We start from the raw sequence: 17137 nt of genomic DNA on the forward strand, positions 1-17137 counted from the left end.
CCACTCACCTCCCAACCCCGTGCCCTGACACCTGCACCCCCGACACCATGCCATGGCTGCTGTGGTGAGAGAGGGATAGGGTTGTCCTCTCTCCCTCGGACAGCCTGCACACTGAACCCCTCATTCCCAGCCCCACCCCAGAATAATGATTTAAATGAAGAAAAACAAAAATTGAGTTAAGGACCCAAACAACAGTGGGCAAATCTTCCAGTTCTAGATAAAATGGAGCCACCTGAAACCATAACTTTAATATTAGGGAGTAAATTACAGTGGACAATCCTGTTCACAGCATGCAGTGAACTCTGGCTGCTTAAAACAAGATGGAACAGGGCATGCTGGGATATACAGGCAGCACTTCCATATTAAAGATGGAGGCGACTGCATTTAAGAACTCTTTGGGCTGCATCTGGACCACTGTGTCATGCTACAGCAGGGGTGGCCAACCCGTTCCAGACGAAGAGCCACAATAGCAGTGGAGACAGCATGAAGAGCCGAGGCAAAGTTGTTTAACAAAAAAACAAACAAACAAACAAACAAACAAAAAAAAGTGCCCGCGCTGGGACACAGCTTTCCCCCAGTGTTTGTGGCCCTGTCCTCTTTTTTTTGTTTTTCCTTTCTTTTCTTTGGCTCAACAACTTTGCCCCGGCTCTTCACACTGTTTCCACTGCTAGTGTGGCTCACAAAAAAAGCACTGGGAAGGGGTGAGAGGTGCAAACTCTGGGAGGGAATTTGGGTGCAGAAGGAAGTAGAGAAAAGGATGCTGGCTCAGGGAGGGGGCTCCAGGCTGGAGAGTGTTGGGGTCAGGTGGAGGGTTGGGGTGCTGAGCAAGCCGCAGGCTTGTGGCTGTGAGGGTGCAGGAGTTTGGGCTGGGGTACAGGAGGGGCTCAGGGCAGGGAGGCTGGGAGTATGATGGGCTCAGGATACAGATTTGCAGTGTGTGGATGGTGCAGGAGTGTTGTGACAGAAGACTGGGGATGTGGGGGTGCAGGAGTTTGGCGATGTGAGAGGCTCCGGACAGGGGATTCCAGTGTATGATAGGCTCAGGTTTGGGGCCTGGGGGGGGTGCAGGAGTGTTATGATGCTGCGGACAGATGGGGGCTTGGCTCCAATTGGGGGCTTGTTGGCCAGGCTTCATTTTTAATAAAATATTATGTCAAACACAAAAAGTTTCTGCATTGTCTTTATTTATGAGAGGGGCGGGGAACCTGTTTTGAGTCAGGGGTCATTGACCCACAGAAAAGTCAGTCAGGCCCACACAAGTGAGATGCAAAAAAACAACTGCTCCAAAACCCCCCAAACCTCACTAATGTGGCCCCAACTGTGCTGGTGGGGGCAGAGGACAGGGTGCTGGGGTAGGGTGTTAGGGCTCGTGGGGAGGGGGTCTGGCCAGGAGGAGGGGACAGAGACAGCTGGGCCCAGTACCTGGGGATCCCGGGTCCCAGGAAGCACGCTGGCTGCTCTTCCCTTCCCCTCCCCCAGCCACCCCCGTGCTATAACCCAATCCCCCTTCCCTTCCCCAGAGCCAGGAAACCCCCCCCCCCCTCCGGCTCTAAACCAATCCCCATCCCACTCCCCAGAGCTAGGCACACACACACCCAACCCAATTCCCTTCCCCTTCCCTAGAGCCAGGCACACACACCCCCAAACCCAATCCCCTACCCCTTCCCCAGAGCCAGGCACACACACACCCCAAGCCAATCCCCCTCCCCTCCCCCAGAGCCAGGCACACACACCCCAACCCAATACCCCACCCCAGAGCCAGGCACCGGCTCCCCTATATACCAATCTCCCTCCACCCCTCTAACCTAATTCTGGGGTCCTGGAGCCGCCACCGCTACAGCCGTGCGTCTCCCTCCAGGCGCTGGGGTGCGTGTGCTGAGCGGCCGGCATGCCATGTGCACCCCTCCCCACAACCCAATCCCCCTTTTTTCCCTTCCCTCAGAGCCAGACACCTTCCTTCCCCCCGCTTTAACCCAATCCCCCTCTCCCACTAACCTTATGCCCAAATCCCAGAGCCGCCACTGATGCTGCACCCGGAGCCCCTACTGCTGCCTGCACTCAGCAGCCAGCTGCTAGCATGTGCAGGCTGGGATGCTGAGTGCGACCCGACTTGCATCTGCAGAATATGACGCAGCATGCTGGGGGCCGTGAGCGGAACGGCGTGGGCCGTGAGCATGGATGCGGCTCACAGCGGCCCGGCCATGAGAGCGGCTGACTTGAGTGGTGCCGGGTTCCATCCCAGTTCCATCAGGAGCTGCAATTTTTTTCTTGCGGCTCGCGAGCCTCGGGTTGGCCACCCCTGTACTACAGGGTTAGATCCAATAAGGGAGCACGACCGGGGTCTCAAATTCTGATCTGGACATGGCCACTGACCTACAGTGATCTAGCCCAGGTGCTTCTACCAAACTCATCTTGGAAGGTGGACAAGGTGAAGGAACATGTCCCCTTCCCATTCACCCACCCTACTGCTACCATTCTGAGGAACAAGAGCCAAGTTCAGATGTCCTCCTCCACTACCCAGGTGCTCACCATGTTCTTCATCTTGGGCAGGCGCCTCTGCCAGCAATTGTAGATAAGTCCCAGGATGATGATGATGGCACAGATGGAACCGATGATGACCAGAACCACAAAGAGTTTCCCATAGTCACTGCGGGGCTGGCTGGGTCGTGACTGGCAGCTTGTGGTGGTTGAGTAGTTCTGGATGCCAATCTAAAATTAAACGACAAGAAAGGCCTGCTCTACCACTTGGGAGATAATGGAGTGACAGTCATTGGCCGGTGAAGAATCCTAGAGCCCTGGCAGCATGCACAAGCTCACCATGTCCAACAGGGACAAGAGCTGGATTCGTGGGACCTGTTGTGGGATAGTGCTGCACAGCTGAAAGAAAGGAAGCCCAGGATTCACTCTAATGCTCCCTACAGCTATTCCATGAGGCCAGGACATCTTCCTGCTAGGGAGTGACAGTGGGAAGAAACCAGGAAACCAGATGTTTATCCCTGCTCTGGACTCACATAGGTGTGCAGAAGGGAGCAGCAAGGCAGGGGCTATGACTCTCTCCAGCTGGAGGGAGGAAATGCTCTAGAAACAGCTACCCAGTGGGCAAAGGGGGAGGAAGCCTGTGGGGGAGGCAGAATGCTAGAACTACCCACCCAGCTGAGAGTAACCTGGGGTAGGATGTGACATGCTTAAGCGCCCACCTGCTGTTTCTTTTGTGCTAATTTGGACCCACAATAGTGCAGAAATAAAGGTCTGGATAAACCTCCTTCAGTGAAAGACTGGTGTTCTGTGCCTACATTCCACCCGCTTCCGTCTGAGAGAGTGAATATTCTAGAGGTCAACCAGACACAAGGAGTATGTCTAAACTTCAGCAGAGAGCCAGCCTCCCAGCCCAGTAGCCATACTAGCACTAGCAGCACTCGAGCCAGCATATTAAAAATAGCAGTGTGGATTGCATGGCTCAGGTGGAGATTTGTGCAAGTCCACCTAACTCTACCTACTTGAGCTGGCAGTCTTGCTCCCCACTGCAGTGTGGACGTACTCAGAAATGAGCGTAGCACATTAAGAAACAGACACTTCAATCCACAACACTTCTGGGTGGCAGGAAAACCCTCACTTCACAAGGGAGAAACCCAAGTGACAGCTCTTGCTCACATACACAATGACAAGTCAGTGTCAGAACTAAGATTAGAACAAGGGATTTCCTGAGACCCCGTCCTGGGTTCACTCCCCCAGGCTACACATGCCAGACAAGACTAATACAAAAACTTAAAACAAACAAACTAAAAAAACACCACAAGCCTTGCTTGCTAGAAACAAAATGTCAGCAAACAAAGCTGAACATTGCTGATTGGTCTCAGTGACGTGGCAGATTTCAAAAAGATTATGTTTCATTTCAATAGCATGTATGAAGCGTGTCAGCTATCATTTGAAGAATATCCTCTTTCTTCAAAGCTTATGATCACAAAAGGTCAACGTGATGAAGAGTCTGTTTCATTATTGATACGACTAGAGAACGAATCCCAGGTGTTGACGTAGAATACAAGTTGTGTAGGATCTCTACAGGCAGTTTTAGCATTCTCTAATTAACAACCATTAATGAGCCGTAAAATCTCCTTGTATGTTTCCCATGGAAAAGACAGTTCAGGTTGCTGGTACGTTACTTACACAATTTCAGCAATGCCCCTTGTAGGGCTTTTAGCACTTTCTCTGGTGTAAGCCAATCAATACCACACTGAGCACTTAATTTGCTTTGTCTAGCTGCACTGGTTTGTTAAGTCAGGGGAAGACATGCATCTGCCAACACATTCTGGTCTGACTCTGCTCTCATTTACACTGCAGTAATTGCACTGAAGTCAGTATGGGTACGTCTACACTACCCCCCTAGTTCGAACTAGGGGGGGTAATGTAGTCATAAGGAGTTGCAAATGAAGCCCGGGATTTGAATTTCCCAGGCTTCATTTGCATAAAGCCGGCCGGCGCCATTTTTAAATGCCGGCTAGTTCAGACCCCGTGCCGCGCAGCTACACGCGGCATGGACTAGCTAGTTCGGATTAGGCTTCCTAATCCGAACTAGCTGTACACCTCGTTCCATGAGGAACCGGCTGGCAGAGAACAGGGCTGGCTGGGAGGAGCAGAGGGGAACCAGCCGGCAGGGAACGAGGCTGGCCTGGGCACACACAGATCCCGGGGTGCTGCCCGTCCCGCACATGATCCTGGCAGGGCGCACGGTCAAATCCAGCCCCAGGGATTCCATTCTGCCATGGCTCCGCCACCCTCCTCTCTACTGTGTAGTTGCATGCTGCCTGGCTGGTAGACATGCTCACGCAGTGTGAGCATGTTTGCCAGCCAGGCAGTACACAACTACATACTGATACTCATGATAATAATAAAACTTACTTAATTAGAAAATACCGGACATTTATATGTGTGGTATTTTCTCAATTTGTTTCCCAGACAGAAACCTCAAATACCGGACTTTCTGGTTTAAAACCAGACACCTGGCAACCCTAATTAGGATATTTATTTTGTATATCTTGACATGTGATATAATGATTTTTGCTGTTTTGTTGTAGTCATGTTGGTGCCCGGATGAGAGACACAAGGTGAATGAAGTAATATCTTTAATTGGACCAAATATGGCTGGTGACAGACAACCTTGGAACTCTTCATAGCTCTTCTCCAGGTCTGTGAAGCTCAAAAGGGCGAACCTCTCACCAACCAAAGCTGTTCCAAAATAAAAATAATAAAAATAAAGATATTACCTCACCCACCTTGTCTCTCTGTGTTTTAATAGCTTTAAAGCTTGAACTCTTTGCATCTCAACTTCGTCTGTCATTAAAAAATTATCAGACCTCCCTCCATAATTTCCCACAAATGTGAAAATTATAAAAAGACAAAAAGCATAAAACATATATTATGCAAAGTTATAAAAAATAAAAAGTGCATTCTACCAAGTCTTTTTATAAGTCATACAGCAGGGGTAAAGCATTGCAGATGGGGGTAGGGGTCTCCTATATTCCTGTTGAGTTCCCTCTGAGTTTAAGAGCCTGACTGAAACTGCAAGTCACAACATTCACACATTATCTTCAGATTCTCACATTAGGAACCCGAGTGACTTCTAGGGCATGAAGAAGGTGTGCAGGTTAAGATAGGAGCAAAAAAAATGTCCTTATTCTTACTCTTGATGCAAAAACAACACTGTGCCCAACAACAGCTTTGACAAGGCCCTCTGCCCTGAGAAATTTCAGCATACTGAAAACTCAAGGGTGCAGATAAGTGATCAAGTATTGAATGAAAGGTACAGGCTGCCCCCGACTTGCGACGTGATTGGTTCCTGGGGAAGCGTTGCAAGTCGGGGGCATTGTAACTTGAACCCTCATTTACAATAGGTGTCATGCGCCGTCCGAGGACATAAGTCGGGGGTTTTCGACCCCTTCCGCACTTACAAAAATGGTTGTAAGTGCGAGGGGTCACAACTCAGGGTGGTTGCATTTCCAGGGTTTCCTATATGTGCTTCACCCATCCACTGTGACTCATTTCCCTCTCCTGTTAGTAGGGGGCACATGGAAGAGCTGATTTCAGTAATACTCACATATCTCCTCTGCATCCACCCACCTGCCTCACATTGGGGAAGCAGCAGCCCCCCCCAACTCACCCCAAAAGAAGTGAGCAAAGCTTCTGAGCCAGCCAGGGAAGCAGGAGAACAGGACCAACTGCTAAAGGAGGGGGGGGGCACAATTTAAAGGTTCCCCCCAACAACTCAAGTATTATACCCCCCCCCAGCTGGTAGCCCAGCCCTCCCTTATGGGGGCTCTTAGGTTGGAAGGGGAAGAAAAGGAGAGGGGAGAGCAGACCCAGACCTGCTCACACTAACACACACCCAGGTAGCAGGGCTGCTCCAAATCTCAGCCAGACAGCACACAGAGAGAAGCTGAATACACGTACACACAAAACACCCCCAGAGAGCAGGGCTGCTCTAAACCCTAGCCAGCCAGAATACCAGGAGAAGCTGCACACGCACTAACACACCCTCTGCTCTACACCCCAGCCAATCAGAACACAGAGAGAAGCTGCACAGAAACACACACTAACACACCTTTGCTCCAAACCCCAGCCGGCCAGCGCGCCGCGCCGCGCGCGCGCGCACACACACACACACACACACTCTCTCTCTCTCTCTCTCTCTCTCGCTCTCTCTCTCTCTCTCCTTCAACCCACCAAACTCGGCCACCAACCCCGAGCCTCTTCCAGCACAGCCTGCCCCACCCTCTCCCCACATGGCTTCTATGGGGGCCCTCTTTCCCAGGGAGAATGGGGAGCCCCCCCTTGAGCACCCACCCTGCTGCTGCTCCCACCAGAGTAGAGGATTTACCTGAGATGAGTGAGTGCCTCTGTGCTCCCTGACCCTGGCTGAGCTGGCTGTTGTGTTTCCCTTCCTGCTTAGCTGGTTGGCCCCAGGTAAGGTCACATGAGACTATTTACATGTGCCCCCATCAGCACATCACCCTGGGCAGTCGCCCTGGTCACCCAGGTCTAGGACCATTAGTGGTCGACAGGAGCTAACGCTGTAGCCAGACAGACCCCCCCTCCCCCATCTCATCCATCTTATTTGCCTCTCTGAGGTTCCTGAAGCATACAGGACAGAGAAGGAGCAATAAAATCAGCATAGTCTATGCTGGCTCATCTGATCCTGAGAAGCTGAAAACATAGATATGAGGAGAGAATGATTAAGGCAATAAGCTGGTCTCTAGGCTGTGAGAAGTGCCCGGCTGGCACCCATGTTGATACGAACACACAGCCGTCCCTGGGAGAGGAATCCCCCACTGAGAAAAGAATCTCCAGTACTTCCAATTTAGTCCTCTCAACTCTCTCTGGGTATGTCTACACTACAAAGTTAATTTGAACTAACGGACGTTAGTTCGAATTAACTTTGATAGGCGCTACACTAGCGCTCCGCTAGTTCGAACTTAATTTGAACTAGCGGAGCGCTTAGTTCGAACTAGGTAAACCTCATTTTACGAGGACTAACGCCTAGTTCGAACTTACTAGTTCGAATTAAGGGGTGTGTAGCCCCTTAATTCAAACTAGTGGGAGGCTAGCCCTCCCCAGCTTTCCCTGGTGGCCACTCTGGCCAACACCAGGGAAACTCGTATGCCCCCCTCCCGGCCCCGGACCCCTTAAAGGGGCACGGGCTGGCTACGGTGCCCGTGCCAGGTGCAAGCCTGCCAGCACCCAGCCAGCAGACCCTGCACCTGGCACGGCTCGAGCCAGCCACCCAATGCCCCCCAGCCCTCCCCCTCTTCCCGGGACCAGGCTGGTGGCTCCCGGGAGCTTGCCCTGGACCGCAAGAGGCGGGCACCCGCCTGGGCTAGTGCGGACATGGTGGACCTCGTCCACGACCTCCGCACTAGGCACAGGAAAGTGGCCGTCTAGGGCAGGAGAGCTGCCAGCCTGGCCACCCAGGAACAGGTGTGCATGAAAATCAAGGTGGTCCACTGAGACCCCCGACCCTGAGCCCTGAGCTTACAGTGGCCGTCCTGGGTCAGACCAAAGGTCCATCTAGCCCAGTAGACTGTCTGCCGACAGCGGCCAACCCTAGGGACCCTGGAGGGGATGGACCGAAGACAGTGACCAAGCCATTTGTCTCGTGCCATCCCTCTCCAGCCTTCCACACACTGTGGGCAGGGACACCACTCCTACCCCCTGGCTAATAGCACTCCATGGACCCAACCTCCATCACTTTATCTCACTTCTCTTTAAACTCTGTTCTAGTTCTAGCCTTCACAGCCTCCTGCAGCAAGGAGTTCCACAGGTTGACTCTTTGCTTTGTGAAGAACAACTTTCTGTTACTAGTTTGAAGCCTGCTACCCATTCCTTTCCTTTGGTGTCCTCTAGTCCTTCTTTATGGGAACTAATGAAGAACTTTTCTTGATGCACCCTCTCCACCCCACTCATGCTTTTATAGACCTCTATCCTATCCCCCCTCAGTCTCCTCTTTTCTAGCTAGTCCGTGCCGCGTGTAGCCGCGCGGCACGGGGTCCGACCTAGCCGGCATTTAAAATTGGCGCCGGCCGGCTTTATGCAAATGAAGCCTGGGAAATTCAAATCCCGGGCTTCATTTGCAACTCCGTATGACTACATTACCCCCCCTAGTTCGAACTAGGGGTGTAGTGTAGACATACCCCCAGAGACCTGCTGCTGTCTGGCCACACTAGGCCTGGGGGCTGGCTCGGGGCAGCCAAAGTTATGCTGGGGCCACCACTACCCAGGCAGGTGGGGTGGGGAGAGAGGGCAAGACAGGAGAATTCCTCCTAGCTGGAGTCAGCGCGCCAGTACTTTCAGCCCATCCTCTCCTTGGCTTGGTCCCCTCTTTTGTTCGTGCTTCTTGCCCCCTTCTTCCTTTCCCATTGCGTACATATAACAAGTGACCGCTTACAATTAATTACTGTAATGAATAGGCAAATATGCAAATAAATTAATCACCATAATGAATATGCAGACGTTTCTATACCGATCCGTCAAAAGTTTTTGAATGAGCTTCCAGACCGCAGCATAAAAAAGGTTTGTGCTATGGAATTTGAATAGTGCCATCAATGAGAGAAGTGGAGTACTGAAGGCTGTGACGTCGAAGGGGACTGAAATGCAAACCTGAACACTGGGGGGAGGGAAGAGAATGAGACATAGACATCTCCATTCATCTGGTGTCCCCCTCTCTGGAGCAAATCTAAACTTCAACTCTGCACATGGTCCCAGTAACACAAGAAATCCAAAGACAGCCAGATATAACTTAGGAAACAGAGGGTCTAGTAACCCTGGAGGGCATTCTGCCCAATGCAGGAACTTGCCTGGACTATCTAGGAGAAGCTGAATAACTACTGGCAAGAAGAGCTCTACGTGGACAATGCAGTGAGGTGCATAGACCTCAGGCATCATCTTTCCATAAAGAATTCCACAGACAAAATCTACTACTTATCTTGGCAGATGTTGGTGTGGGGAGCAGGGAAGGAAATGGTCTAGGCATGATCTCTAGACTGTTGACAGGAACTTCAAGGAAGCTTTCCAGAGTCAGCAGATGACTCCTGGCTTAGTTAGTCACTCTTCATGGGAACTAACATCTGCTCACTCTGTAGTCACCAGGGAGGGAAAAGAGGATTTTTCCAATTTGCTTATGAAAGATTCAGAGCCAACTCAGACTGAAGCATGATTCCTTTTAATTGCACTGACTACCTTCAGCCTATAGGTTAGACAGACAGGTTCTTACCTCCGCTAAGCTCCTTTGAACATACCCCAATGCCATCAGGACATCTTTTGTAGGGACAACACCTGGTGAGAAGAAGAGAACCAGACAGAAGTGGTCAGCCCTATATGCTCTGCTTTGGCTCCCTCATTCCACACATCAGTATTCTCTGGGAATTCCAGGGTAGGATGTGGAGAAGGGGACACACCTTTTACTACTTTACAAACTATTTTATGAGGCAAAAGTAACATTTGTTCAGGAATTCTGAGTGCACGCAAGTGATGCTAAAAGTGTGGAATAACTGGAATTGAGAAATTATGGGGCTAGACACTGTGCTACTCACACATAGCACCAACAATGCATTTCAGCCCTGACTTACAGCACTCACAATTACTCCTGAGCGCCCACACAGCTCTGCCAACGCAACTCTCTTCTGACCTGAAGCATCCTTAAGGACATGTGTTGTGTTCTGCAGACTTCTAGCAAGGCTGGCTGCCAGGCAGAACACAATAGACTGTCAGCAGGCATATTTCAACAACTTTGTTCCTGGCAGAAAGAAATCTGCAACAACCTCCCTACTGAGGAGTGACTAACCACCACTGAGAGTCCCCGCCATTAGCTTCCTTTCCACACAGCTCACCAGATACTCTCCAATCTGGCAAGCCATAAACCCATGACTTGTCAGTAGGATTTAGAGGCCAAGGGCTATTGCTCCCTCTCCATGTGCCTCTCCTGTTTGGTCCAGCAACAGAGAGGGAAGCTAACAAGAGCCTCATTCTTCACAGCAGAAAATGCTTCAGTCCTTGATGATTCCAGGGCTCCTAACAGGGCACAGAATTTCATTACTGACAGCTGCCCAGCCTGGCTGTGATGCTAGCATTACACAGCCCAGCTTCTCATCTCCAAGGGGATCCCCTCCAATAAAAAGAAAGGTTTACATTAGGGCTACGTGCTTACAAAAGAACCTTTTTAATGGTACATGGCAAGGTCCAAAGTGCTGGGAGAAATGCATGATTTTAAATAAGTAGGTGGAAAATACTTCTTAAATGTTAACATTATTTCCCAACAACTGTGGTGTATTTTACAATATTATTTTTTACTTGCCCGGTATCAAATAACATGGTTATAGGGCCTTCCCTATAGGGCTTATACCCTAAACAGACAGCAGAAGCAGTACAGAACAGAGACAGCCACAACTGATCAGAGCGTTCCAATTGGAACTGCTTTTCAATGGGCCTACAATAGTTCTTATAACCTCACTAGGCAGCACTGGCACACTCCAGATCTGTACAAAGTACAGACAATTTCACCTTCTGCAGCAGAAGAGGGAGAGACACACAGAGGTGAGCAGGCAAAAAATGCAAAGATGAATATGTGCAAGGATAAAAAAGGAAAGGGGTGGTGAAGCTGGAGGCACTGTGGAAGTGAAGGGAGGAGAAAGATGACAGCAGAGCTTTGTGGAACCTTGAAGATCTGCAGGAGAACCTGGAATCTGACGTAGTTGGCAAAGGAGAAAACCACAGCAGAAATGTACATAGTGGGCAATATGGTGTGGGTGGGAAAGAGGCTTATACTCTATGACTACGTCTACACTGCAGGCTTCTTGCGCAAGAAGCCTTTTGCGCAAGAGTTTTTGTGCAAAAACTTCATGCGCAAGAGCACATCCATACCTCAAGGCGCATCGCAAAAGTAATGTGCTTTTCACACCTGTGCTTTTTCCCATAGGGTTTTCTTGCACAAGAAACCCCTCCGGAGCGACCGCACTTGACTTTCTGTGCAATCGCTGTAGCACAAAAGGGAGTTATGCCTTGTAGAAGGAGGTTAACCTACACAGGCAAAAGCCCTCTGTTCTGCCATTTCACTTGCACAAAAGCGCATTTGAGGTGTGGACGCGCCACAGGTTTTTGCGCAAAAACCTTACAGTGTAGACGTAGCCTATATGTACACACAGGAAAGCCTACAATCACCAGGTACAGCAAACAGTGGCAGCATTGTACTGTTCAGCAGGAGGGATATGTCACTATATGCAGGAGAAAAATTGGGGTTAACAGGGCAGAGAATGCTGTTTCCAGCATCACTGGAAATCTCCACTGGAAAGCAATTCCGAAGCCAGATACATCCCTTCCCACCACTAGCAACACCACACGGCTTTACTACGGACACTTACCCTGCTCCCCTGCCAACGTCATTAGCAGGTGCTTGTCATTCTCATTGGGTTTGCTCAGAGAGATCAGCCACTGGGCCTGCTGTCCATCTGTCTGCCTGGAAAAGGCATCCTCCACCAGAGCCAGCAGCTGGGGACCCTTCTCCAGCCGAAACTCCTCCTGCCATAAGAAACATTTGAGAGCATCTTACCCTACTTCATGGCAAAGAAGAACCAATGAGTGGTATGGAAATTCGGGGACAAATGTGGATTTGTTATGAGTGAGTCCGATGCCACTGGCTTCAGATTAGTTATACCTGTTTACAGCAGGGCTAAATGGGGCTGTTGGTGGTGTGTGTGGTGGTGATGAAGAAACCATACAGGCTCGGGGGGTGGTATATATTTATGTGCAACTTAAATCAGTTTGCCACTCTTGAAAGCAGCTGTCAGTAACAATGCAAATCATCAAAGTGCTTGTTCCCTGTTGAGATCTGCAGAGACTCTTCAATTAAAAATCACGGCATCTCCTTCCAGTTCACTCCTGGTCCACACGTTAGTGTTGATGCATCTAAGTCCTCACTTATGTCCTAATTCTGGGTTTCTCTTTGTAGCATCCTCCAGTACCAACTGAGCCCCTCCCTGCAGCAGGCAGGGATCCCAGAATCACTCCTGTGTGCAGAGCTCTTTTCTTACCTTAAAGTAAAACTGTTTCAGAAGCCAAAAGAAAGTGCCAGACCTGAAGTGAAGGCCACAATTCTCCCAGCGGCACCGGGTCAGTGGGGCCCAGTTCTGCCTGACATGTGCCATTGCCTGGCAGCTCCTCTGCCACTTTCCCACTCCTGTGTTTCTATTCTTGTCTATGTTGCCATGCCAACCCAAAGGCCACCCGGATGATTAATAAATGCTGGCGCTCCTGGTTGCCATGGCAATCCCGAGTGCTCAGGGCAGGCACAGGCCTGAGCAGTGAATGGAATGGCTTAATTGGAAAAGACACCTACGACTCAGGCCTGAATCACAAGAGCCCATCAGTGCCATGTCTCATCAGGCGAGGGTTATGAATTTCAGCTGGAAGAGCATATGCAGCCTGTCAGGGGAGGCATGGGAAGAGGGCATGGGTGGGAAACTGCTCCACAACTTTACTGCCGGGGCCTCCTGCTCAGAGGCCATGCACCCGTCACTGCCATGGCCTAGTGGCCAGCTCTCTGCATTGTGACACGACCACCATTGTTCAATTCTATGGCTCAGCAGGGGCCTGGGAATGCTGAAGGGAGGGTCAGCACACTCAGCCTGATGAGAACAGGATGGGAGGCTTGTGTATCTGACGTAACACAAGCAAGTAACACAACTAACACAAACAACTGTCAAAAAGATAACTCTCAGTGCTAGACTAGAGTGACTTCAGGTTCAAATCACCTCTGGACGGAGGCAGGGCCCTGCATAGTCTTTCATTATTATTAGGTGCAATCTTGCAGTCTTTACTTGGGCAAAACTCCCATAGACATCAATGAGAGTTTTGCCCAAATAGGATACGTCTACACAGCAGAGCTGAACTCAAAATAAGCTATGCAACTTAAGCTACACTAATTGTGTAGCTTAAGTCGAAATAGCTTATTTTAAATTTGGGCACATCTACACAGCACTTATTTCAAAACAGAGCACTCTTCCTCCAACTTTCCTTACTCCTCATACAATAAAGTTTACAGAAGTCGGTATAAGAAGCCCATTATTTCAAATTTATTTCCAAATAACAAGGATTGCTGTGTAGACACGTAATACATTATTTCGGAATAATGTCAGTTAGTCTGAAATAACGCTGCTGTGTAGATGCACACATAGGGACTGAGCATGTGCCCTGTCTAGAACCCATTAGAAAGAAAAAGGGACCTAGCCAATTTTGAGTCTACAATGGAGATCTTGGTAAAAGTGTGTTTGTCTAAATGGTACAGAATCCTAGGGCACAATCTTGCATGGTGCTGAGGGCCCTCCATTCCCATTGATGCTCAGCATGTCATAGCACCATGCCCTTAAAACAAAAAGAAATATTTACGGGTTTTTTCCTAAACTAAGTTAAATAAATCAATACATCACTTAAAAATGCAACACTTTCCTTCAACACTGAAGACCCAAACAAAACCAGCATAGGCCTAGTGTACAGGGGATGGAAAGCAAAACTGATACACTCAAGGAAAGTCAACCTAACTGCTTTCACTGTCCAAGGTGAATGAAGTGCAACAGACAGTAAGCAAACTGCATCAACTGTGATGGCAGGGAAGTGTGAAACACTTTTCGTTTCAATCACATACAATGATAATACAACATAGAGAAGGGAAACAGTTGTGTTAAATATTTAAGTTGACAAGTGTCCCTTTGAATAAGGTTCAGGAGAGCATAAATAACTTATTGGGAATATTTGTTTTGAAATGATGAAGTCAAGTAGAAAAACAAACCAGTCCTTCCTGTCCAAGGGCATCACCTGTGTTTGGCAGGGGAAGAGCTGAGATTTCGACAGCAACACACATACACCTCCAGTGGAGGGATTGCTGCACTTTTGCTTTCACTTTTCATCTGCTTCCACTGCTTAAAATTAAACGATTGCAAATGGCAACAGGATGAGGCAAGAGTTATTATGTACAGCAAACTTGCATTTGTGTAGCACGGATGATATGGGGGAGAGATAGATGGATAATGACTGAGGTGGACAGGAAATTAATCATCACAAACTTATTTTCAAGTGCTGATATTCTGAACTGTAAATGTTGGTTGTGACAAAGGCACTTAAAATGGTATGAAGGACAAACAATTCTCTGCTTGAAGGAGCAATGTTAATGTCAGAAGACTTATGGAGAGAAACATATTTCTTATATCCTGTTAGAAAGTTATCATCATTCATTCTGTAAATGTATTGTTTTTAAAACAAATTATTCAGGGGACTCATTTTCCCTTTTAAAAAAAGACCACAGTGCTCAAGAACCATGCAAGAACAATAACAGCGTGCTCAGTCCAGTCCAGGGACCTAGGATTAAAAAATAGATATGCAGAGGAGAAAAATTTTAATCGGAGAAATATTCAGTTTCAAAGTCCTAAAGTAACCAGGTATTTAAAAAACAACGAGAAGTCCTGTGGCACTTTCTCATTGTTTTTGCAGATTCAGACTAACACGGCTACCCCTCTGACACATGTATTCAAAAAATCAATTTAAAAATCACAAAGGACAACCTGACCCTGTCCACTTGACAACGAGTCTTTATGGGTTTGATAAATGACTCATGGGAGGTTCCTAAAGTAAATAGGCCCTTTTACCAGGGATACCCATGGGGCTTTGGGTTCTGTCAATTAACTGCAACTTTCAGGGACTGATGGTGGAATATTGGATTAGCAGAGCACTTCTGGTTAACAGACACTACTGGGGTGGTGAGGGGGGCCAGAGGAGAGCACTTAAGGAAGTGGCAACCTGAAACATTTATTCTGGAAACAATGAGTCTTTATTTGCAGAACCATCAGAGAAACATGACCAGAGACATCATGCCTCAAAAGTGAGGAGAAGGGAAAAAGTCTGGGTACTGGGATCAGACCTAAATCTTGCCACTTTATTGCGTGACTAGGGACTGCAGTGTAACAGATATTGTCCTCCAGATGAGATGGAAAACAAAGGCTCCTTCCCATCTGGTGGCCAGCCAGGTGGAAATTAAAGATCCTCAACCTGGAGATTTAGGCAGTATTTTTACCAGCAGTGGTTGATTTATAGCAGGGATCTCAAACTCAATGTACCTTAAGGCCAGTGACATCCCTTAAATCCTCCTAGTGGGCCAGTGGGCACTCGCCTCTAAGAGGGCTCTAGAGTGGGACAGGGATCTCCATGCATTCCCCCTCCCTTGTGCATCTCCCCAGCCCAGCCTGCTGCCCCAGAGTTATTTAGCGTGGCTAGAGTGGCTTCCAGTGGTTACCTCCATGCCACTGCCAGCATGTCCCTATGGCCTGGGACAGGTGTGTACAGAGCCATCCTGTCAAGAGATGGAAGCTGTGACACTACTAACACATTTTGTGAAACTGACTGGATCTCAGTGATGCCAAACCTCCTGATTTGATAACTGGGGATTTTTTTCTTTCCTGGAAAGCCCCAGCCACATTATTAGAATTAAGTCTGCTCTGTGAACTTCACTACCTGATGCCTCATGCACCACTACCAATTGTGAGTTATGCTTGTTTGTTGGTGCATAGTAGTAGAAGAGAAAACACGTGCAGCACATACCTAGGAGTTTAGTTTCTTGGTTTAGAAGGTGTGAGTGTGTAAGAGAAGTATGAGCCAGTAGTTTGAGCACTGGACTTCTACAAAGGCATTACTGTAGTCTCAGTCCAAATCTGTAGAGCTCTGCAAATCCACAGATATCTGCTTTATATCCATGGGTATCCTCAGCGGGGATGTGAAGATGGATATCCACAGCTCATTTTTGCGGATATGCATGCAGATACAGATTTTGTATCTAGAATTGTGCAAATTTGCGGATATCCACTTTATATCCACAGGTACACTGATATGGATGGACATAGCCGCAGATCATTTTGCAGATGCAGATGTGGATGAGAATACCAACTTTGTATCTGCACAGGGTTGTACAGGTCTGACACTGGCCAAAACACTTTTGCTGCCAACTCTTTCCACATCTGTAAATTTCGCATAATATTATCCTTCTTCCATGCATGTTGTGACCATTAGTGTTTGTAAAAACTATGGAAAATGAAAAATGCAGACCCAGAGCTAAGTATTATAAACCCAGTCTCTAACCTTCTGCAAGGATGAGCTAATGGGTAAATGCACATCACTGACTTACTGTATGTCCTGAAGAAAGTCACTTTACTACTCTGTGCCTTAGTTTCTCTAGCTGTAAAACTGAGGTAATGCTGACTAACAACACAGGACTGTTGAGAAGCTTAATTCAATTTCTCTCCAAAACTATTATACTGAATCTATTTACAATGGACATACAAAATCGCTAAAACTGAAATAGATCAAAAAGCGACATCTTTCCAATTTATTTTGATTACATATAAAATGTTATTGAATAGACATATCACTATCCTCCTTTTTAGCCAATTAACAAGAGAAAAAATGACTCGCTGAAGAGGCCCATCTAAATAGCAGGCAAAAATCTAAAAAATGTAAGGAATATATGTATTTTAATTTCAGGTATTACTTAGTACTTAAAAGGAGGTTCTCTATGGGAAATTGGATTGAAAACACTGTCAATTAAAAATCAATT

General features: G+C 48.2%; 1 protein-coding gene across 3 annotated transcripts in view; it reads right to left on the bottom strand.

Annotated features, from left to right (window-relative positions):
* The window catches only part of PODXL2 (podocalyxin like 2), a 54100-nt gene that overhangs the window by 4629 nt on the left and 32334 nt on the right, over positions 1 to 17137 (bottom strand). The window contains exons 5-7 of one of the 3 annotated variants that reach the window (XM_075938797.2): positions 11904 to 12060; positions 9761 to 9822; positions 2530 to 2709 (exon numbers count right to left, since the gene is read on the bottom strand). In XM_075938797.2, the coding sequence (XP_075794912.2) occupies positions 2530 to 2709; positions 9761 to 9822; positions 11904 to 12060 (399 nt within the window). Of the gene's footprint in view, positions 1 to 2529; positions 2710 to 4476; positions 5224 to 8661; positions 9624 to 9760; positions 9823 to 11903; positions 12061 to 17137 lie in introns of those variants that run through there. The other 2 variants (XM_075938799.2, XM_075938798.2) reach the window with 2 other exon arrangements.

This window comes from Pelodiscus sinensis, chromosome 11 (assembly GCF_052426305.1).
Source record: "Pelodiscus sinensis isolate ZL-2025 chromosome 11, ASM5242630v1, whole genome shotgun sequence".
Lineage (NCBI taxonomy): Eukaryota > Metazoa > Chordata > Testudines > Trionychidae > Pelodiscus > Pelodiscus sinensis.